The sequence below is a fragment of the Quercus lobata genome, chromosome 3 (assembly GCF_001633185.2).
Source record: "Quercus lobata isolate SW786 chromosome 3, ValleyOak3.0 Primary Assembly, whole genome shotgun sequence".
Taxonomy (NCBI): Eukaryota; Viridiplantae; Streptophyta; class Magnoliopsida; order Fagales; family Fagaceae; genus Quercus; species Quercus lobata.
The window spans coordinates 28373415-28396736 of NC_044906.1; the positions used below are offsets into that span (position 1 = coordinate 28373415).

At 37.0% G+C, this 23322-nt stretch overlaps 1 protein-coding gene across 1 annotated transcript; it reads left to right on the forward strand.

Moving 5' to 3' along the window:
* Nucleotides 1–5166: 5166 nt before the first annotated feature.
* LOC115980682 lies at nt 5167–5906 on the forward strand. Its single transcript, XM_031102910.1, has 2 exons — nt 5167–5364; nt 5484–5906. The coding sequence occupies exons 1-2, from the start codon at nt 5167–5169 to the stop codon at nt 5904–5906; spliced, it is 621 nt and encodes a 206-aa protein (XP_030958770.1).
* Nucleotides 5907–23322: the final 17416 nt, after the last annotated feature.

Sequence of the window (23322 nt, forward strand, 5' to 3'; positions counted from 1 at the left end):
TTGAGTCAGTTGCTCATATTTTGTGAGAATGCTTGTTTGCAAGGAATGTGTTGGCTTTATGCAGAGGAAGGATCCATAAACTATCTAATAATGTTTAGGGTTTTTTCTGGTTGTTCTACTGTTTGATAGATAAGCTTCCATAATTGGATTTAGAAAAATGGGCTGTGACGCATGGGTTATATGTAATGCTCGAAACAAATTTTATTTTGAGAAGTTTCAAGCACATCCCATGTCTATTGGTAGACTAGAGGAGTATTGGAGGCTGGTTGCTGCACAAACATGCTCTTAATGCCTTTGCTGCATAAACATGCCTTTAATGCTGTTTCTTTTCGCTGTTTTTCTGCACATGATTACGTATGGCGTTGGTTGTTTTTTCTTTCTTTGTTTTTGTAGTTGTAGCTTCCTTGGATGGTGTCAAGGTTCTGTATTCTCTTTGTTTGTATACTTCTTATATCAATAAATTTCTATCTTTTATCTCAAAAAAAAAAAAAAAGAAGACCAATAGCCATGTCATCAATTAATTGTTTAAATTCAAGTTTTTGTAATTTAAAATAATGCATAAAAGATGATTTTATGAATCAAATGGTAAATATTATATCCAATTGACATGAAAATTGGCATGCATGTTAAGAACATATAGAATATGTAATTCAACTATTGAATTTTCAAAATATGAATTTAATAACAAGTTATTTGGTGAAGTAACATTACTTAGAGTTACACTAGGTGTAATTTGAACCAACCTTATATATATATATATATATATATATGAAAGCTCAAATTAGTGTGAAAACGAGCTTGTTCAGACCCCAAATTAAAAATTATGATTAAATTGCTTTTACTCAAACTTAACAACGTGTGGAACAAGAGTAAATATGCACATTGAACCGATTACACTACTCTAAGCCATATCCATCCACAATGAACAATAAAATGAAAGCTTAAGGAGTAGGGAAGAGAGATATAAACACAAGATAACACCAAGACGTGTTATCAAAGAGGAAACCGAAGAACTCGGCGATAAACCTCTCCGTGACCCTCCAAGTCAAAATTGATCCACTAGAAAATAAAGTTGGTGTACACGAATAAAAAAAGACCCTCTAAACCTAGTCTACCCCATGTACTTGAGCCCTCCAAGCTCCTGCTACCAACGGACTTCTCGGAGTCTTGTCTTCTCTAGCTTTCAGGATCTCGTAATTCAGCCCAATTGCATCCACCACTAAATAGCTCCTTCCAATGCTTTCTAACAGCACCAAAGCCTCACTTAACACTCAGATTGTATGTGGTAAGTTTTTGGGTTAAGAACCTCTCAAGGATCTAGAGATGGAGATGTAGAAGTAGAGGAAAACCACAAGGAAATGTGTAGATGATTGTGGGTATAACAATCTCTAACTCTCAAGTGTATTTGTTAGGTTTTTCTCTCTGAAAAGCACTCCTTACATTTCTTGAGTAATGAGGGTATTTATTGTCTGGGTAAATAGTTTGGTAAAGCACTTTATCATTTTGCCAAATAGAGAGTTTTGCAGGTACCTCACGAGATGGCCCTTATCGCGAAACACTCACAAACTTGACAGCCTTGTGTGACTCTTCAGCTTCCAGTTATGTGCTTCACACATGGCCTATTCACGGGTTACTCTTCTCGCGAGCTAGTCGTGAATTGCACTGATTCATCTTTGAATCTTGATTCTTCACTACTCTTTCACACTCATCCTTTACAAATAACCCGCATAAATACAGGGAAATGGTTAAAGAAATTACAATCAAATTTGGCACGGAATTAAAGCCAACAAAGGCTAGTTGGAAATCACAACTTTACAATATATATATATATATATATATGTATGTATGTATGTATGTATGTATATAAAGTTAATGTTATTGTGAGGCAAACCAAAAATCGTATAACTTTTTTTTTTTGGTTGTTTTTTGAAGCCACAAATCATGTAATTTAGTTGAATTTAGATGGATTCTCTTCTTTCAACTAGCTGACTGAGTAACTTAGTTAAACATACATACTGTTATGGTGGTGGCCAAAACCAAGTTAAATACATTATCAAATATAACCAAATGTCAAATTAGTGAATCATGGTGAAAAAGCTCCTCAATAAGTCTGGAAGGAAACATTGAAATCTAGAACTTTTACGGAAAAAATCTATAATTTACTGCTCATACAATATAAATCTGGAGTTTTAAAATACCATTCTCAATAATTCATCGTAAGCTAGAGATACAAACTATTTTACAAATTTTTTTACAAATTATTGATGTGGTGAGTAATTATTTATAAATAAAAAAGTGACATTAATGATGGACCTAAATAAATGCCAATAAAAAGTTGACCATATCAACATTTTGTAAAAATATTATAATATTGTTTGTGATTGTAGTACTATTCACTGGTCATATGCTCAAATAGCAAATAAAGACTTTCATTTAAGATTTAATGACACAAAAGTTCTAATAGCAAAAATTTATAGCTAAAGCTCTACTTCTTGCAACAAAGCCAAACAAGGGCAATATCAGGCTACCCATAAAGCTGGTGCAAGGAGGAGATTTTTTTTGAGTAGTGAAGAAGAAAGTCTCACAAATACCGAAGGAGACTGAAATGTTTAGCATAAAATGTAGGTGGATATCCTAACCACTTAATTATTAATTGAGCCAGAAACATTTATTTGGGCATTGTGATAACCTTACTCTTATATATGGATGTACACACACATACATACATACATACACATTTATATATATATATATATATATATATATATATATTAATATGGATCATGTTGAAATTATAATGGTTTAACTCATAATTAGGAGTTACTTTACTCCCACTCATTTATATAACTATTTATTTAAAAAGTAATTTGATAAATCAATCATTGGATTACATTATCTCCTTGTACCATTCACATTTATAAAATATCAAGATGATTAAAGATTAATAATTATCTCGTCAAGAATGTTAAAATTTCAATTTTTTAACTTTAAAATTATGCACAAAATATGAGTTTGTGAATCAAATATTAAATAACATGTAATTAACATAAATGATTTTCATATTAACAACAACAAAATTATATATTCATTATTCATATTTTTAAAATATTAATCCTATAAAAATTTATATATTGGTGTAGTATCACAAATAGTTACACAAAATGTAACTTAATCATTACGATATATATATATATATATAGCCCATACAACTTGAATTCAAATTACTATTGTACGGTGTGCGGTCATCGGCCCATCATAGATAAGCCCCAAAAGTGCATGATGTACCATTACTAGCCCATTACTTGTGGGCCCAAATGGTATAACGTGCCCGATAGGCTTTGTTGAGAACTGTTTCTAGTCTCGAGCTGTTATTATTCGGGAACACTTCGAAATACCTTGGTAGTGCCTTGGGGAATGTCGTTGTTGTACGTTTTTAGACCCCTTAAAATACAAGTTGTTTAAGCTAATTATTTAGCCAAGTGATTACTTAGATAAATTAAGAAGATCTAGGTTAAACACATTCAAATCATATCATGTGAATAGTGCGGAAAAGTAAATAAGACAACGATATGATAATCCAGGAAAACCAAACCGGTAAAAAACTTGGGGAGGATTTAACCTAGCTATCCTCAAGGTAAAATAAATCCACTATGAAAGAATTGAAGTTTGTACAATAGCGACTTAGACCACTAACATCCTATTACTACCTTGAGTAGAAAACTTACTACCATGACCACGTGACAACTCTGAGTCCATAGACTACTTCTTTCTTTGATTCACAGCAACCACAAGTACTCCCACTTGTGTTTTTCTTTAAGCTTTTGAAAATAGCAACCGAAGAGATAATCAAGCTCTTGACATTAATCTTGATCTTGATAACCCTAAGTGTATATGAATGTAAACACCTTTAGATCTCACAAGAGATTCACAAACACAGCATATCAATAACCTCTAAAACGTGGCTAGGGTTTTTCCTTTTATACTTGAAGTAATACATAAAACCCTACATGTCATATAGGCTTGGGTTGAGTTGGAAATTCTGCAAAAAAAATAATCTGCCCAAGGTTTGATCGATCGAGTCTAATTTTTTATCGATCAAGCCTTGCAGAATTTGAATAGTAATTTCCTGCAATTACTCGATTCCAACTTTACACATAACCACACTTTGAGCAGCCTAAATCTAGACTAAATGTTTTGATCATGGTTTGCCAACAGTACACATTGAAGTTCTAATACATTTAGATCCTAAAGTCTTAGAACCTAACAACTATTGAGCACTATTCAACGTCTAGAGCTAGTTCCAATATCCAAACTCCTGTTCCCAAAGTGGGGTCTACCCCTGTCAGGAATAATTAAAATGGGCCCCACCCACATGAGTGTTTTCGGAAAGTAATCATTGTTGACCCACTATGGAAAGGCTATAAATAGGGAGAAAGCATAAGTAAGAGGGGTTGGACAGTAGAGGGTAGAGAACTATAGGTTAGAGAGAGACCAAGTGAGGAAGCCTAGGAAGAAGGGTATTCGGTCAAGGTAATTACCCATCTTTATGAAGTCTTAATCTGGCTTAAGGAACTTCCCAATGTAGGAAACTCAAATACCCACAATAACAAATAAATTGTGAGCCTAATCACACGGTAGGTCCATTTACCGAGAATTGGACGCGCATAATTGGCGTCGTCTATGGGAATCTTCTTCTCAGATGTAGTTCCACCGAGGTTCACTTGACTGAACATGTTCGATCATCACTCAGCGAGCTATGTCGATAGTGAGTCTGGGGGCTCATCCCAGAGTTCCAGCTAGCGAGAGAGAAGGCATAAGAGGAATGAAGACTAAAGACATGAATGGGATGGGGAACGCTATCTCTCAGGAGAGGGATCGTCACAGACGTACTGATTAGCATCCGAAGTCCCTAAGTAAGAGCATTATGACATGAGAGATCTAGAATTAGAGCACCTGTACAAACTAGTTAGGGACCTAGAAATGGAGGTGCGGGGTAGGCGTAAAAGAAGGAACCGCGGTGAGTCTCTTGAAGGGTTTGTGAGTGTTGGGGATATTCATGGAGAAGCGTCCCGCCAATCTGGTTCCCACTGATCAAGGGAAAGATCATGAGATTTTGCTGACAGGGAGTCAGTTTCCCCTAAACGACATAGACACCGGATTGTAGCAATGGATGCCATGAGCCGTGCACTATGCGGGGTGGCCCGATCACCTTTCTTAGACGAGGTTAAACATAAACAGATGTCGAGGAGATTTAGTAGACCACAGTTTATTTCGTATGATGGAGAGGCAAATCCCATCGAACATGTTAGTCATTATATTCAGATGATGTCTCTCTACAATCAAAATGATGCGCTCATGTGTAAAGTATTTCCTTCCAGTCTTGGGCCTACAGTTTTAAGGTGGTTTGATGGGTTAAGGAAGGGATCGATTCATAATTTTAGAGAGCTAATTCAAGAGTTTGGTGCTCGGTTTATGATGTGTAGCTGAGTACCGCAACTGGTGGGTGCGTTGCTCTTTATGAAGATGGAGCCAAGGAAACTCTTTGGAGTTATGTGAATAGGTATTGGGAGTTGTATAATGAGATTGGTAAGGGTAATGAGAAGGTGGCCGCTAGTACCTTTAGACTGGGTTTGCCGGAGGACTCGGAGTTACGGGAGTCGTTAACTATGAGGCCTCTCGAGAGCATGCGACAACTTATGAGATGTATTGAGAAGTATAAAGGGCTGGAAGATGATCGACAACAAAGTAAAGATAAAGCACCTACCACGTCGCAGTACACAAAGGAGTCTTGGCTAGGGGGCTTTCAGCCAAGGGCAAGGAGGGAATTGAGAATTCAAGAGCCCAATGCTCATACTGGGGAAATCAATGTGGCGTTTAAGGAGCCTGTGCATAAGATTCTGGAATGAATAAAAAAAGAACCTTACTTTCGATGGCCGGGCAAAATGGGGGTGACCCAACAAGAAGGAATCAAAACTTGTACTGCATTTACCACTCGGACAAGGGGCACACCACCGAGCAATGCAGGGTATTTAAGGATCATTTGAAACAACTAGTGAAATCCGGGCATCTAAAGAATTTTGTCGTGGACCTCGGGAATAGTGCCACCGGGCAGGTCTCAAGGTCACGGGGGAATGCATTTCCACCCTCGTTGGGTGTGATTGAAGTTATTCATGTAGCTTCAATGGGTACCAGTGTGACTCGGTAAAGGGGGGTGTAAACCGTAGTGTCAATAGAGAGTAATCAGGAAGACGCTTGGCCCGAAAAGAAAGTGAAGCTTACTCGAGAGCCGATTGCATTTGATGATGATAATTTTTGAATGTTCAATATGTGTATAGAAAACTACGAACGTTTAGACCTCCAATTTTTAAATTATCAATTCAAGCTTATTATCAAACAATTAATGTGCGGAATATGAACATAAGCATGTAACAGAATTGATAAACAATCTAAACCAAATAAAATCACATCTTCAGAAAAAATTAAATGGCAAAGATTAAGGGAAGAGAGATGCAAACACAAGGACAACACAACGATGTGTTATCGAAGATGAAACTGAAGCCCTCGGCGTAAAACCTCTCCGCCGCCCTCCAAGCGGTAAATAATCCACTAAAGAATGTAGTTGGGATACATGAACAGCAGAAGACACTCCAAGCCTAATCTACCTAGTGTATCTAAGCCCTCCAAGCTCCTACACTAACGAGGTTACGTCGAACCTATTTCTTCTTTAACTTACCGAATTCCGCTATAATCCATAACATCAACCATTATGAATTGGTTCCTTCTGAACTGCTTCCCAAAACACCAAAAAGCCTTCTCACAGATATGGGTAAGGTGAGAAAAGGATTTGGTTAAAGAACCTCTCAAGGATGTAACAATGGAAAGGGTGAGAGTTGAGGAATTTGAAGAGTCACTATGTAAAGATTGTGGAAGAGTCAATTTTGTTTTTCTCTCTTAAAATTTTCTCTAGAAACTCTCTATATTTCGTGGGTATAAGGGGTATTTATAATGGAGTGAGAAAGGAATGCGAAGAGTCAGTTTTTCCATACCATAGTGGATTGGTGACTTGACCTTGCAACTTGATTAAGTCACGAGTCCAAGCCGCAAGCTAACTGAATGGTCAATCTGGACTTTTTGTCCTGTAGTGCTACAGCTGGCATGACGGTTTAGCTTCTCTGCATGCTTCACTCGTGTGCATCTTCTGGTGGCTTGCAAGCCGCGAGCCACTCGTGAGATCCAGCCGCGATTCTCTACTTCACTTCATAGTCTTGAGCATTTCTTCACATTCTCTCACACACTACCCTTACATGATTCCCACCTAAACTCAGGGTTACTAATTGCTAAATTACAAGCAAATTTGGCACGGAATAAAGCCAACAAGATGGTTGATTAAATTCAACTTTACAATTTGGAAGGAACAACCCAACCACATAATGATGCGCTCGTGGTTACTGCCTGGATAAATGGTTATATAGTCAAAAGGGTGTTGGTAGACCAAGGAAGCACAGTTGAAGTAATGTATCCCGATCTCTTCAAAGGATTGGGGTTGAAGGCAGAAGATCTATCTAAATACAATGCACCTTTAGTGGGATTTGATGCCAGAATGGTGATTCCAGATGGACAAATTTCGCTTCTCATGAATATGGAGGGGAAATAGGTGATGGTAAATCTTATCGTGGTCGGTTCATTTTCTCCGTACACGGAAATACTTGGTAGGCCATGGATGCACGCAATGAGAGCAGTCCCGTCCAATTTGCATGTTAAGGTGAAGTTTCATATCGACCATGGTGTCGTCGTGGTGAGGGGAGACCAGCAAGAGGCAAGGTAGTGTCTAGTGGTAGCTGTGAACCGAGAGATCAAATAGAAAGAGTTCGCCGAGTAGGATCCATTGTAGTAATTACGGGAGCCCCCAGATGGCGAGGGAACTGACAATGCTGAGGATTTGATTAAAGCAAGTATACTTCCTTATAAGAATAGGAGCTTCTATATAGGAACTAGTATGAAGCATGAAGATAGGGTGAATATATTGTTATTGTTAGTTCAAAACCTGGACATTTTTGCCTAGAGCCCCTACGAAGTGCCCAACGTGGACCCGGAGTTCATTAGCCACAAACTTAATGTGGAACCGCTATTCCCCCCGAAGAAGCAAAGGTCGAGGAGATCAGCTAAGCAACACATCAAGGCAGTGAAGCAAGAGGTTGAGAGGTTGAAATTGGCGGGGGCAATCAAATAAGTTTATTTCCCAAAATGGTTATCCAATACCGTGGTGGTGAAGAAGTGTTGTGAAATTTTAAAGTACTCACAAGTGTACGAACTATACTGAACTATAGTTTAATAAGAACGAGGTCGAACCCATAGGGACTTGAATAAACGTAGGAAAATTAATTAAACCTTAACCAAATTAATCCTAATTTAGTTTAATAAAAATTGGTTGTTTTGAAATTAAATAAACTAAACAAATAATTAAGCTAAGCAAAGATATAATATAAAGCAGTAAAGAGATGTAAACAATCTAGAGAAAGGAATTAAGGTTTTGGAATTCGCCTTGTTAATTTATATCAGCATATATTTATAATCATTAATTTTTCCCAATTATTGCATGATTATCTAGAAATCAATCTTGCTATCATGAAAAATATTCTCATCAAAATCCTTGTTTTAAAAGTCAAAAGCATGTTCTTCTTCACTTCTTAAGTATAAAATTAAATCATCAATTGTATTTGTAATCAAACAAATCACAAGAGATATCTAATTTTAAAATCAAGAAATAATAAACCAAGCATTCAATTAATTAAGACAAATCCTAAATCATGAGAAAAACATGATTGAACTCTTATCTAGAATCTCATCTTAGTCAATTGATATGAAATAAGAACAGTTTAAATCATTAAAAAACAACTATTGTGGGAAAAATCAAATCACATAAATATTACTGATAATTCTTAACAAGGTTTCATCCTTAACCCTAATTATAAATTTAGTTACTCATAGTAATTGAAATAAAACAAAAGAATAAAATACTAAACATTAAACTAGACAAATAAAATAGAGAAAGAAATAGTCACAATGTTGTCATGGAGAAAATTTACAGAGAAGCCACATGTAGCATTGCCTCTTGCTCCAATTTTTTGTTTTGCATCCCAGACCTAGCACTAACCTTCGCTTCCTCTGAATTTTGCCCTAAAGAGCCTTTAAATAGGTCAAGGAATCCTATTACAAGTTGAATTCCCGTTTGGAGAAAATCCCAAATTTTTAGGTTTCACTTTACTAATGATTTTGGCCCATTTAACATCCGAATTTGGACTTTTGGTAAACTAAAACATTTAGTACTTTAAGTTAAATTTCCAGTCCAACTTGAATCATCTTAATTGGACATCTAAGCCGAAAGTTATACCAAAAATACTAACTGATATGCAGGCTAGAATCCTAATCCGAATTGGACTTAAATTCCTTTAATTTCCTACTCCGAATTTCCTTAATTTCCTTTAATTCCTTGCTGCAATTGGACTTAAATTTAATTGGGTTTGTCTTCTTTAACTTCATCATGGCTTTTGTAAAAGTAAAGTCCATTAGCTTTCTTCTATGCACAAATCCACTTATTTAATTCCTTTCTCCTACAAAAGACAAATTCACGCAATAAAATTCAATTAAGCACAAAATTCATTATTAAGCATTATTCCAAAACCAAACATAAAATGCATGAATTACCTCAAAATAAGTATGATGATGCTTTCTAACAATGATATAAATATGCAAAATTAAGCTATTATCAACGCACATCAAGAAGAAGAATGGAAAATGGAGGGTTTGCATAAACTTCACTGACCTCAACTGAACTTGTCCTAAGGATCCGGTCCTAGTGCTAAAGATCGATCAGCTGGTGGATGTCACTTATGGACACCCCAGGATGAGTTTTTTGGATGCTTTCAGAGTTTTCATTAGATTGCATTAACTGTCGAGGATTAGGAGAAAACGTCATTCATATCTCCTAAGGCAAACTGCCACTACACAGTAATGCCTTTTGGTCTAAAGAATGCAGGGGCTACTTATCAAAGGATGATGACTAGAATGTTTAGAAAGAAGATTGGGAGCACAACAAAGGTGTATATTGATGAAATGGTAGTGAAGAGGAAAGAAAATAAGAAGCACGTTCAAGATTTATTTGAGATATTTGAAATACTCAGATGGCACAAGATGTCTCAATGTTGATTAGTGTGTCTTCAGCGCGGGGGCTGGCAAATTTCTAAGATATATGATCCCCTATCGGGGAATAGAGGTGAATCGCGATCAAATAAGTGCCATAGAGCAACTCAAACCACCGAGTACTAGAAGGAGGTACAGGTATTGACTGGGATGTTAGTTGCCTTAAACTGATTTGTTTCAAAGTTCGTTGATTGGTGTCGTCCCTTTTACCAATTGCTGAAGAAATGGAGAGGTTTTTAGTGGACCAAGGAGTGTGAGAGGGCTTTTCAGGACTTGAAGAAATACCTGGTGAGCGCACCAATACTGTTTTCCTCGGAGGCTAGTGAGGATTTGTTTATGTATTTAGCAGTATCCAAGCACACAGAAAGCACGGTATTATTGAAAGATCAGGGAGGAATCCAGAAACCGATCTACTACATTAGTAGAACCTTGGTTGATGTAGAGACGAGGTATTTACCCTTGGAAAAGCTGGCATTAGCATCAATGCATGCAACTAGGAAGTTACCCCACTATTTTCAAGCCCATAAGGTGTATGTGTTGATCGAGTACCCACTACAATCCTTGCTTAAGAGGTCCGACTTCACGGGCAGGATAGCCAAGTGGGGGACAATGCTTGGGTCATTTGATATTCGGTATAGGCCTAAAAGCTCGGTCAAAGGCCAGGTACTTGCCAACTTTGTCGTAGAGTTTACTCCTTAAAGGGACCAAAGGATTGTGTGAAATGTGGAAGCCCGACCCTGGAGGGTGTTTATGGACGGCGCATCTAGTGCAATGGGAGCGGGGGCTGGTGTCGTCATAATATCACCAGAAGGAGTAAAAGTGGAACATTTATTCAGGTTAGGCTTTAGGACATCTAACAATAAGGCCGAATATGAGGCACTTCTTGCAGGGTTGAGGGTCGTGCTTAGCCTGTGAGTGGTTGACCTGGAGGTGTATTCGGATTCTCAGCTGGTGGTTAGTCAAGTTGAGGGAAGTTTTGAAGCCAAAGATTCTTGAAAGGTTGATTACTTGAAACTCGTGAAGCAAATGACGAGTAGGTTTCAGAAAATGAAATTAGTTCAAATTTCTCAAGGGCAAAACAGGCATACAAACTTCTTAGCAAATTTGGCATCATCACTAGCCGATGAGGTACCTCAGTTGATCAAGGTAGAGGTGGTGAAGGACCCCATTATTGAACCAAAAGTGAATGTCTCGGCTATTGCACTATCTGAGCCTAGCTAGATGGACTTGATCATTGAGTTTTTGGCCGAAGACGGTTTACTAAGCGAAAGTAGAGAAGTTGACAAAGTGCGTAGAATAGATTCTCAGTTCTGGTTGTCCAAAGACTGGAGATTATACCGAAGATATTTTAGGGGACCTTACTTGTTGTGCCTCCATCCTACCAAAGTTAATGAGCTTTTAATCGAGCTTTATGAAGGGGTCTGTGGTAACCATGTTGGAGGTCGGTCATTGGCCCACTGAGCAATGACATAAGGATTTTGGTGGCCCTGGATGTAGAGAGATGCTGCTGAGTATGTCAAAAGATGCAAGTAATGTCAGAAGCATGCCCCGTTGATACACCAACCAACAGGAAATTTGAATCCCATCAACAATCCATGGCCTTTTGCTCAATGGGGTCTCGACATCATTGGCTCATTCCCCTGAGCTACAGTAAATATAAGATTTAACTTGGTGAATGTGGATTATTTCACTAAGTGAGTTGAGGCTGAAGCACTAGCTCATATTCGAGATGTGGATGTCAAGAAGTTTGTTTGGAAGAACATAGTTATGAGGTTTAGAGTACCAAAGTCCTTGGTGTCAGATAATGGGTTGCAATTTGATAGTAATGTTTTTCGTAAGTATTGTAGCGACCATGGCATAAAGAATAGGTATTCAACTTTGGCATATCCCTAGAGCAACGGCCAAGCCGAGGCTACGAACAAAGTAATTGTTAATGGGTTGAAGAAGAGGTTGGAGGGAACAAAGGGAAGATGGACCGAGGAGTTGCCAAACGTGTTATGGGCATACCGAACAACACAGTGGAGATTAACAGGCGAAACTCCTTATTCCTTAATGTACGGAGTGGAGGCAGTTATACCAATAGAGATAAGTCTATGTAGCACAAGGACCTCAGATTTTTCCCCAATCACGAATGAGAAATCAATGTTAAGACAGTTGGATTCACTAAAGGAGTGCCGAGAAGCAGTGACTATCTGCCTGGGATTACCAACAGAAGCTCGCCCAACGGTATAATAAGGATGTGAAGACGAGAGAGTTTGGTGCTAGTGACCTTGTGTTGCGCAGAGCTGTGGGGAGTGCTAGGGACATCCATGCCGGGAAGCTGGCTCCAAACTGGGAACGACTGTACATAGTCATTGCCATAGCTGGAGCTAGAGCATACTATCTAAAGGACATGGGGGAAAGACCACTTCCCCGACCATGGAATGTACAAAACTTGAAAAAACATTATCATTAAGTATGTAAAGCACAGGTGGTCGGTATGTATAATTTTTGGCATGTGGATTGTAACAAATGTGTAGTGTATGAATTTTTCCACTTAGAATTGCTTACTTCTCTGAGGACAGAAGCCTCGACTCGGCCTGACCTAGTCACCAACCAGGTGAAAACCTTATCTTAAATTTTCTAAGGACAAAAATCTTGGCTCGGCCTGACCTTGGTCACCGACTAGGTGGAAACCTTATCATGAATTTTCTAACGACAGAAGCCACGGCTGATTAGGTGGAAACCTTACCCTAAATTATCCGAGGATTGAAACCTTGGCTCGGCCTGACCCTAGTCATCGACTAGGTGGAAACCTTACCCTAAATTCCCTAAGGGTTTGACCCCAAACACTGTTCGAAGAAAAATTGCAATGGCATGTGAAGCTTTCGAAGAATAAAGATGGTAAGGTAATAAAAGAAAAGAAAGAATAGAAAAATAATGAAATGCAGTTGTCTCATCACCAAAACACGATAACCTTAAATGTAAATTTAAAATATTATCACCAAAACTATGGTGATTTTAAGTCTAAAATATCGCCACCACACCTCAGTGACCTAGGGAAGCATAAGAAGTAATAAAGAAAGTAGCAAGGGTAATATCAAAAACCTTAAATAAAGGCTAATAGCAAACAAGCTGATAAAAACTTAAACTATCAGTTCTTGGGGTTGATCGGACACGCAGGGTATGGCACCTTCAGCAGACTAGAGATCAAGATTTGGGATAACTAAAATGCTTGCCCTTGACTGGCATTGGGATCACTTGAGATTTCAAGATCAATGAGTTCAGCATGGGAGTCAATCTCTTCAACTAGTACCCTTATTCTTTGACCGTTTTCATCCTTGGCACGGGCTAAATTCTAAACAGGGGGAGGTGAAGGCTCCTAATAAGGGATTTGTTTGGCGTTTCTGAAAGGGGAATCTTCAAGCACACCCAAAGTAGACACAACTGCCAACCACCCTTCACTGAACCCAAACCTTCGTGATTGGAACATGATTGGCTCGCCAGAGTTTTCAACATTCATGAATCCCATGTTGTAGAATTTATTCTCTCAAAATCTCCAGCCCTCTCCACAGTAGCATCCAATGCCATACTCTTCTCTTGCATGGTGGCCTCCGCTACTTCTTTAAGAGCCTTCTCCTTCTCGGCCTCCTCTGCCGAGCTCTTCACTTTGTCCTCCATCATAAAGGCTAACTGGGCGGCCTATTTAAGTGATAGAATTTTTTTTAAATAAATTTAATGACTAAGAAATATAGTGTAGTTTATTAACTTGAAAATGGTCTTAGTTGTTACCACAATGGTATGCCATTGGAACCTAAGCACCACTGCTTCGTCGTTGCCATCTGCAAAATGTTGTATATCATTCGGCAATTGAGGAGCTTACCCCAAGCTCTGAGCAATACAAGAACCTTGCTCGTTGGCCCAATTCTGTATGCTAGACGTCACCGAGAGGGGTTGGTCCACGAGCAAAAAATGCTTTTCCATCCAATAGCAGGAGGCGCTAAGGAAGACTCTATATTGGAACCCACTTCCACGGTAGTTTGGGGGCCTGAAGCGAGCTCCCTAATGACCAGCGAGGTAGTAGGTGGGGTAGGAGGGGCTGGGGGAGATGTCTCCCCCTATTGATTAGAAGACTCAATTGTGTCTTAGGGCCTCTTTCGGCCATGGGGAGCTAGGGGAGGAAGAGCCTGTTGTTGCAAGGTTGGCCATCCACCGGGCAAGAATCAATCTGCCATCATTATCCTTCTAACCACCATCTCGAGATCAGGGTTGCCGGTTTTGGTTCCTTCGGAAGAAAAGTCTACGAATTCAATCAATACTTGCCTCTCAACTTGGGCTTCTTTGTTTGGGTCCCCAACTTAGGCTTTTTCGTCTGCCTCTTGAACAAGGATATGCTCAGCACGACTGTGGAACACCGTGTCTGCTGAACCGTCCCTCACTTGTAACCGGGGGACGAGTGCTTAAGCCTCGCCAAGAATCAATCCTCTAGGAAGGAAACCATATAACCGAACATAACCAAACGTCAAGGTAAAAAAGAAGAGGACTACCCACAGTTAACACTTGATCGGGATCTTGAAAGCTTGTGTATGCAGGGGTGCAGCCGAGGATAAGATGGGATGCTTGCAGTTGACCGTCGAAGTGCAAGAAAATCTCAGATCGAATTACGAAGTTGAGGTCCCGCACGTGTATGGCACTAGGGTCCTGTCTAAATCGCTTGGTATCTGTACTAGTAAAGGAAACAATCAGTGTTTTGTAGAGGACAATGATTATACAAAATGGGGTATCGACCGACATCTCAAGGTGAGGTTGGGCAAGTTATTTCATTGGCAAGCCAATTGTCGCTTACTTGGACGAACTCTCTTGCCGAGTTTCTGTTTGAATCAGGGAGACACAATATCAACCGCACCATCATGTCCCTGACTTTGAGGTTATACCCTAACTGTATGTTACCGTATACACTGTACAAGTGATTAAGCCTACTTACACTACTCACTACTCGGTAAAAGTTTGGTGGAAGTTGGTCGGAGCAAAGGCCGTAAAATCTAAGGGTCCTAAGTATTAGTAGGTCTATAGGAAATCTTACCCCACCCTCCAATATTGCCATCAATGGGAAGAATACTACATGAGGGTGTTTCTCATTGGCTATGTTGTCCTCGTGTCAATATGCAATATCTACATCAAAAGGAATGGCAAACCTAGCCCTAAAATTGGCTAAAGCAACCTCAGTTCTAAGGAGATGCAAAAAACCCATTCTAGAATACTAAATAAAGGGAAGGAAAACTTCAAAAGAAGGTAAAGATTGAATAACTTACAGTAAGAACGCTAAGGGAGACTTGCTTGGGAAGGATTTTGTGCTCGGTATATTAAAGTGCTCAAAGATAGACGATGTGAAAAGTGATTTGAGTAGGGGGAAGTTTTGATTTATTGGGAGAAAAAGACTAAGAGAGCATTAAATGAGTGTTTAAGCGAGAAAACTCTTGATTTCTTTTTCCATAATTGTTGCACGTGTGGCTTTGGTACACAAATCGTTAGGTTATGATGGCCATTTGATGAGACAGTCTGTCATCACCACGATTACCCATAAAGTAACTGCTATTTTGTCTACAATTAATAACCAACGATTTGTATCCCTAAGGAGAGACCATCGGTGTGACGAGAGTCCTTGATCCATTCCCCGAGGGCAGGGAACGAATCAAGGGGGGGCTATTGTACGGTGTGTGGTCGTCGGCCCATCATAGAAATGCCCCAAAAGTGCATGCTGTACGGTTACTAGCCCATTACTTGTGGGCCCAGATGGTATAACGTGCTCAGTAGGCTTTGCCGAGAACTGTTTCGGGACTTGAAGCTATTATTATTCGGGTACACTCCGAAATACCTTGATAGTGCCTTGGGGAATGCCGCTGCCGAGCACTATTCGGGGTCTAGCACTTGTTCCAATATCCAAGCTTCTGATCCCAAAATGGGGTCTATAGCTGTCAAGAATAATCAATACAAGTCCCACCCACACGAGTGTCGACGGAAAGTAATTATTGCTAACCCATTATGGAAAGTCTATAAATGGGGAGAAAGCATAAGAAAGAGGGGTTGGACAATAGAGGGTAGAGAACTATAGGATAGAGAGAGACCAAGTGAGGAAGCCTAGGAAGAAGGGTGTTCTGTCACGGTAATCACCCATCTTTGTGAAGTCTTAATCTAGCTTGAGGAACTTCCCATTATAGGAAACCCAAATATCCATGATAACAAATAAATTGTGAGCCCAATCACATAGTAGGCCCATTAATCGAATTGGACGCGCACAACTATATCTAAAGAGAATTAAGATCAACAAACTAAAAGCTTAAAAAAAAGTCATTGTCATTCTCATTTACATGTAGGATAATTTTAAGAATTCATTTTATATTTTATTTTTTTCTTTTGAAATTATTTAGATGTAAAATTATATATATATTAATTGTAAAATGTAATAATATTTTTCCAAACTTGATTCCTTTCTTGCAATACCATTTAATTTTCAATTGTTTTTATTGTATGTCTACCATTTATAATTGTTTTAATCATATTCTTGATCCAATATATAATTGAAAAATTATTAAAGAAATTATTTTATATAGTATTCATGTGGCTTCTAAATATTTAAACACAAGTGATTTGAGATATACCATCACTTGACATATATTTTGGGAGGATTATGATTTAATTTATTTTAATATTATCTATAAATATGTTTATATTAACAAGAATATTAAGATTTAAAAAAAAAAAAAGGAGGCTAAGTGATATTTTTCTATATATTACTCATATATATAATTCTATACAATGGAAAACGAAATGTTTCCAGAAATGTTCCTTAAAAAGATGAGGGGTGAGGGGAGGAGAAGGGATTTTCCCACTTCCCAGGTCAACATGTAACTTCGGAAAAAATTCCAAACAATTGGATTTTTTTTTAAATATTAGATGAATTACTAATTCATGATCTGACATATAGAGAATGAATTCAATAAGAAATATAGGTGGCCATAAGCAAACAATTAAGAAGACAAATTAAAAAAAAGCGATAATTTGTAATTTTTGGTGCGATGCTAGGGGCTTGTGAATTTAATAAGGATGCTACATGCATTCCAGTGGCAATTATGCTGTATGCCTTTTTCTTGATGTTATTTTTTATTTTATTTTTTTTATGAAAAAAGAAAAAAAAAAAAAAGAAAAGAAATAAGAGGGTAATCTGAGTTGGTGTTTTTCACTTTAGCATTATCTGTACTTTATGTAGATTTCTTTCTCGTGATATGTTTTGTTAATATTATTTTGACGATGTTATTGACGTTTTCTTTAATGACAAAGGGGTTCCTGTTCTAGCTACTCTTTGTTGAATGTCTAATGTCTTGAACAAAATTTAATTGGTCAAGAAAGTGCATGAATCAAGAAAGTCATGAAAAACAAAATACACTAATCTATAATTTATACATCCGCCCAAATATTTGTCAAGAAACTTTGGAAAAACAAGGGTGCTCTTTCACTTTATTAGGTATATATCTTTGTCTCTTTATTTATTTTTTCACCTTTACGAAATATCTACTGCGATTATAGTTAATTCTTAATGATTAATATCTTGACTATATTGTAATTTGCAATAAGTTTTCAAAATCAAGAACTATAATTTATTTGACTTTGGCAGTCAGTTTAGAACGGTGCCACCAAAAGAAAGTTGTATTAGACTATTGGTCTCTTGCATGCATGGTCTTGAAAGTTGAAACTACTTTTTATAGTCAACTTTTTATAGCCAGTTCGTATACTCATACCAATTTGTCCTTTCCTACGCACACCTCGTTTATAAAAACCATTTCTCAATGTCTCAATCAAGGAAGCAAATATAAAGCTTATAAAAAGCATCTTACTAATTAATAAGGAAGCAAATACATATCCTCTGATACCTCTCTCTCTCTCTATAGCTCACATCATATATGCAGATGGGCAAGCTTACAAAACAAAGTTATCATCACCTCCCTAAGAATGAAAAACTCACAAAATCTAAGCAAAAACCCATCAAGATAACATATATATCTAGCCCAACGATGGTAAGAGCTTGTCATGCTTCTGAGTTTCGCAAAATAGTTCAAGAACTCACTGGCAAGAACTCTGATGACATCGAAATTCCTGGTGATAATCATGCAGCAAGTTCAGAGCAAGTCGGCTTGGTTTTTAATCATGGATCTCCATACGCAAAAACAGCTGCTGAAATTGTGGGCGACCCTTATTTGAAGACTATGATCTCACTTGAGCTTAACCAAGGTTACTTCTTGAGAGAAGTTTTGGGGAAAACATGCTGATTTCTGTAATATCACACACACAGATATTTATATCCAGCTTGTAAAAATTTTGGTGTAAGCATAGGCACTCCCTTCATATTAATGTACTCCTTAATTTGTAAATTAATTCAAACAAACCAAGGCTTTGGTAATTTGAACCATTTAGTTTTAGTTTTTCTTTTTTTTTGGATGGATTCACATGATAGAGACTAGATTTTGGTTTACATCTCATTTGTCTGGTGTGAAGAGGACTTAATCGAAACCATTCATGCAATGGATAAAATTTATATAAGATTCCTCAAATGCAGTGCCTTAAATCTCTTAATTAAATTGAACAATGTGGTTGTATTAATTGGTTGAATTTATTTGTTATTAAAAAAAAAACTTTATCTCGTTGTTTATCACATAGTTAAATTTAATAAAAGAACCTAAGTTATATGGTTTAATTTTTTTTTTTTTTATGGTCATGGGCATTGTCTATTATAGAGTACTTATTACACAAAGTACACATATTTCAGCTTTTGAGAGTCATGATTTTAGTTCAAAAAATAAATTATGTGTTCAATGTTTGCAACAAAGCGTGTGAACTAACAATTTCCCAATTTGTAAAAGTCGGTTTCAAATAACAGAATGCAACCTTTGCTACACGTTATTGTTACTATAAAATTATTAAAAAAAAAAAAAAAAAAACTAATTTGTAGTCCAGAAAACTTAGGAAACATAGCTGACATTTGACAACTCATCCTTGAAGAAGAAAGATCAAAATGATTTATTCCGTCGAACTCTAGAGCATGGCAGTCTTGGTTCTCAAGGATTCTGAACAAAATGATTTATTACATCAAACTATAGAGCACGGTAGCCTTGGTTCTCGAGGATTCAAATCTAAACTAGATTTCTATTGTACACACAATAGAACAATTCAAATTAACAATTGGCTGTTTAAACACCGCCCCATATATAATATAATGCAATAGAGAGTGTATAGTATATGGAAATTACACTGAAATGAAGAGACAGAGCATAGAGATACTCTGTATCTGTGCTTCTTCTAGCAGAAATTAATTATCTTTTAAGCAGACCTTTATTACAATCCTGCACCCAACGAGTTTGGTATCAAAACCAACTCCTTTTGTCCTAAATTTTCCATTCCCATAAGCTTGAACCATAAACCATGGTAGCAAGTCCTATTGCATCCACTTTCAACTATGCTTAAAACATGGTCCTATCTTCATTGGTGAGGGGGAGTGTTAGAATTATGTGGTTAAACAATTAAATTTACTATTTCTTAAAAGCATAAACTTTTCATTATTTCTATGTAATTTTGTGATTTTTCATTTGTATTGGGCTTGTGAATTGAAGTGGTTATATCGCAAAAATGGAAGTTAGTTGCTGAGCAGTTCGCTCCTACGAACTCAAGCAAGAGGCAAAGTTCAAGTTGGAAAAATAGTCGAGGCAATGAGTTCACCTCTTCCTCTCACATAGCAGAAGGGTGAACTTCACAAAACTTGAGATAATTTTGTTACATTTTTTTTTTTCCCTATAATTACGCCCTTTTTGCCTACTTATATAAGTCCCATTTCCTATAAATTTGTATACCAAAATTCCCATATGAAGATCTAGAGAGAGCCCATAAACCTAGTGCAAAACCCTCATTACTCTCTACCCTGAGCAGTTCGCTCCTATAAAACTCAAGCAAGAGGCAAAGTTCAAGTAGGAAAAATAGTCGAGGCAATGAGTTCACCTCTTCCTCTCACATAGCAGAGGGGTGAACTTCACAAAACTTGAGATAATTTTGTTACATTTTTTTTTTCCCTATAATTACGCCCTTTTTGCCTACTTATATAAGCCCCATTTCCCATAAATTTGTATACCAAAATTCCCATATGAAGATCTAGAGAGAGCCCATAAACCCTAGTGCAAAACCCTCATCAATCTCTCTACCTTCTACCTCTCTCGATTGCAAAATCCAGGTGAAGAGATCAAGTCCATCACACAAAATGACAAACCAACCTTCAAAGTTATTGTGTTGATTGGAACTTGGTTAGCATTAGAGCAATCACAGAACATTTAAGGAGACAAGGAAATTGTAATTGGAGCACAATTGCGAATTTGGTGACTAAAGGAGAGAAAGGATTCGTAGAGTCAGTTGTGAGCATGAATTTGGAGGGCTTTGTATGTAAGATATATTGCAAACTATTTCTTCTAGCAGATCATTTGGTTGTGGTACACTATGGAGAGATATTTCCGCCCAGTACACATGTTTTTCTCTTCATAAACACTTCGATGTGTTGTGGTGTTTGATTTTCTGCAATCGAGTTCAATTTTATGTTGTTCCGTGCATGCTAATGTTATTTGGGTAAAAACTTAAACAATTGGGCTTTAAATTGTTCAATTAGTCTAAAACTAACACTAACTATTTAAAACTGGGGTCTAAGGGGGTGTTTGGTATATGCATTTAAAATTGAAAATATGTGTTTGAGTGGGTGTACCAAATGTTGGAAAAATTGGTTTTGCATCTCATACAAAACACATAGCGGAAATAATAATCACGGATTTACTTCATTCATAAGAGATAACATGTGCTATGTAAATTTCAGAATTTAAGAACAAGATGGCGTACCTTGGTGTGGTGAAATTCAAAACACAATATTAGAAGTAGTTGGGAACACTTTTAACCTTCACTCCAATTCCACTTTACGCTCAAGAAGTGTGGTCTCTCAATCAGCTTCTAAGGGAGAATAATCGAGTGGCTTCTACTTACACATACACACCATTTCACAATGATGTATCTTGTATAAAATTTTATATGTTTCTCCCTTTATATTTAACTGATTATCTAATTGGGCTGGCCTATTGGGCATTTCCAATTGGGCCTTGAGCTTTTCTGTCAACTCTTGACAAGTTCAAAGTTACTATTAATTATATTTAATACCATTATATAAATATAATTGCACTCTAGGTTTTATTAATAAATTATATCTCAAGACTTTATTATACATGCAACACCTTCATAAAATATTCATAGTAATATAAAGTCATGAATATAGACTACCACTTTGAAAATTACTACATCTTAATCCTTGAGTACTCGGTTTAATCCTTTAAGTTATTCATCATATATTTATGAAATTTAATTTCATAAATATATACTTTAGTAACTCCTTACTAAAGTGGTTAGACCTAACACTTTGAATAACTAAACTTATTAAACTTATCTCAAGGGAATATTTTATATCTCCGTTAAGAGATTATGAATTCCATCTTAAGAATATATGTTCCATCAACACTAAATATGGCTGCCCAACATACTGAGGTTTTGATCGTGACTTTAGATCTCACTCTTGATATATCAAAGCAACATATACCTCATGATCAGATCCATTATTCTCTCAGGATTAAGAGTTCATGCAAATAGAAGTCGTGAGATTTATTATTCATTTGACAGTCATTAAGAGAATAATAAATCTCACAATGGTTCAGTTTAATATGTCTCAACTTTTAAAACATATCAACTAGAAGTCTCTACTTCCATGATCAAGACAAATCATCTTAGTTGATATGTTATAGTTTTCGCAGATGAAATGCCTAATTTCATCACCGATTACGAATCAAAATTTTGAGTTTACAAAGAACTTATGATTTATATCTTTTGTGACTAAATCACATAAATCACATATTATGCATCTCATGGACTATATGATAATATCCAAATATTCATGTTACCATTATTTTAGATAATAATAAAACAACTTTATTAATCATAACATTAAATCATACATAATGTCATACATAGTATCATACAATAGGATTTAAAGGCACTAATCCTAAAACCAAATGGGGTCTAAATATCCACAGTTTTTAACTCTCATAATTGAAGAATGCTACCAAGAACCTCCAAGTTTCTAAGCCTTGTTAACTAAGACAACAACAAAGCAAAAGGAATACAAGAAAAATTAATAAAGAGATGCTATGATGACTTTACTCTTCATCTAGGAAGTGGTAAGTAAAACTATTTCTACTAGAACGTCAGATGCAACTAGGTCTAACGAAGCATTGGATATAATGAAAAAACAATTTAGTGGCTATGATAATGTAGTCTTTATTAAGGACAAACTCTTTGGAGAGAATTTGATTATTTATGAATAAAGGACAATGAAATTTCAGCTATCATAAATCAAATTATAAGATATGGAAACACTATAAATGATCACAAATTTGTGTAGACAATACTAAAAAGTTTGTCAGCAAAATTTTAGCATGTGGTTGCTAGTTGTTACAATTGAAGAAGAGAAAAATCTATTAAAACTTGCATTGGATGAGTTATGAGGGTCCCTTGAAGCACAAGAAAAAAGGATGGGGAGATTGTTGGGGGGATAAACACCTTGAGGAGCTTCCTTGAGCAATTAATATAATATATAGAAACACAATTTAATCCAAAAGGCCTAAGCTTATTGGGTATGTGCTAAATTAATATATTAACCACTCATTCTTTTCATCTTCATTCAATGTGAGACTTCACTCACATGTGTAACCCAACAATCTCCCCCTCACGTGTGAGTTTCTGTCGCTCTATGGGTTTCAAGACCTCTCTATAGGTTATGAATAAGTCATACTCACTCCCCCTTGCCTAATGGGTTTTTCATTTCATCAACGCATCATCCATGGATCTCTTGTACGCCATCCATGAGAACCACGTGTCAACCCCGCACGCACATCCATGGGAACCACGCACGTCCATGCCCATTAGAACCTCGCATCACACCATTATTTAGCACCATTAGCAATAATCCTTTGTTGGGCTTTTAAAAAAAAAAAAAAATTTCCTCCAAGATCTTTGTGT

Excerpts from the sequence above, each read along its gene's own strand:
- LOC115980682 (XM_031102910.1), top strand. The coding sequence starts at position 5,167 with ATGGATGCCATGAGCCGTGCACTATGCGGGGTGGCCCGATCACCTTTC. Across the intron at positions 5,365-5,483 it reads ATGATGCGCTCATGTGTAAA|CTGAGTACCGCAACTGGTGG; the intron begins GTATTTCCTTCC and ends TATGATGTGTAG.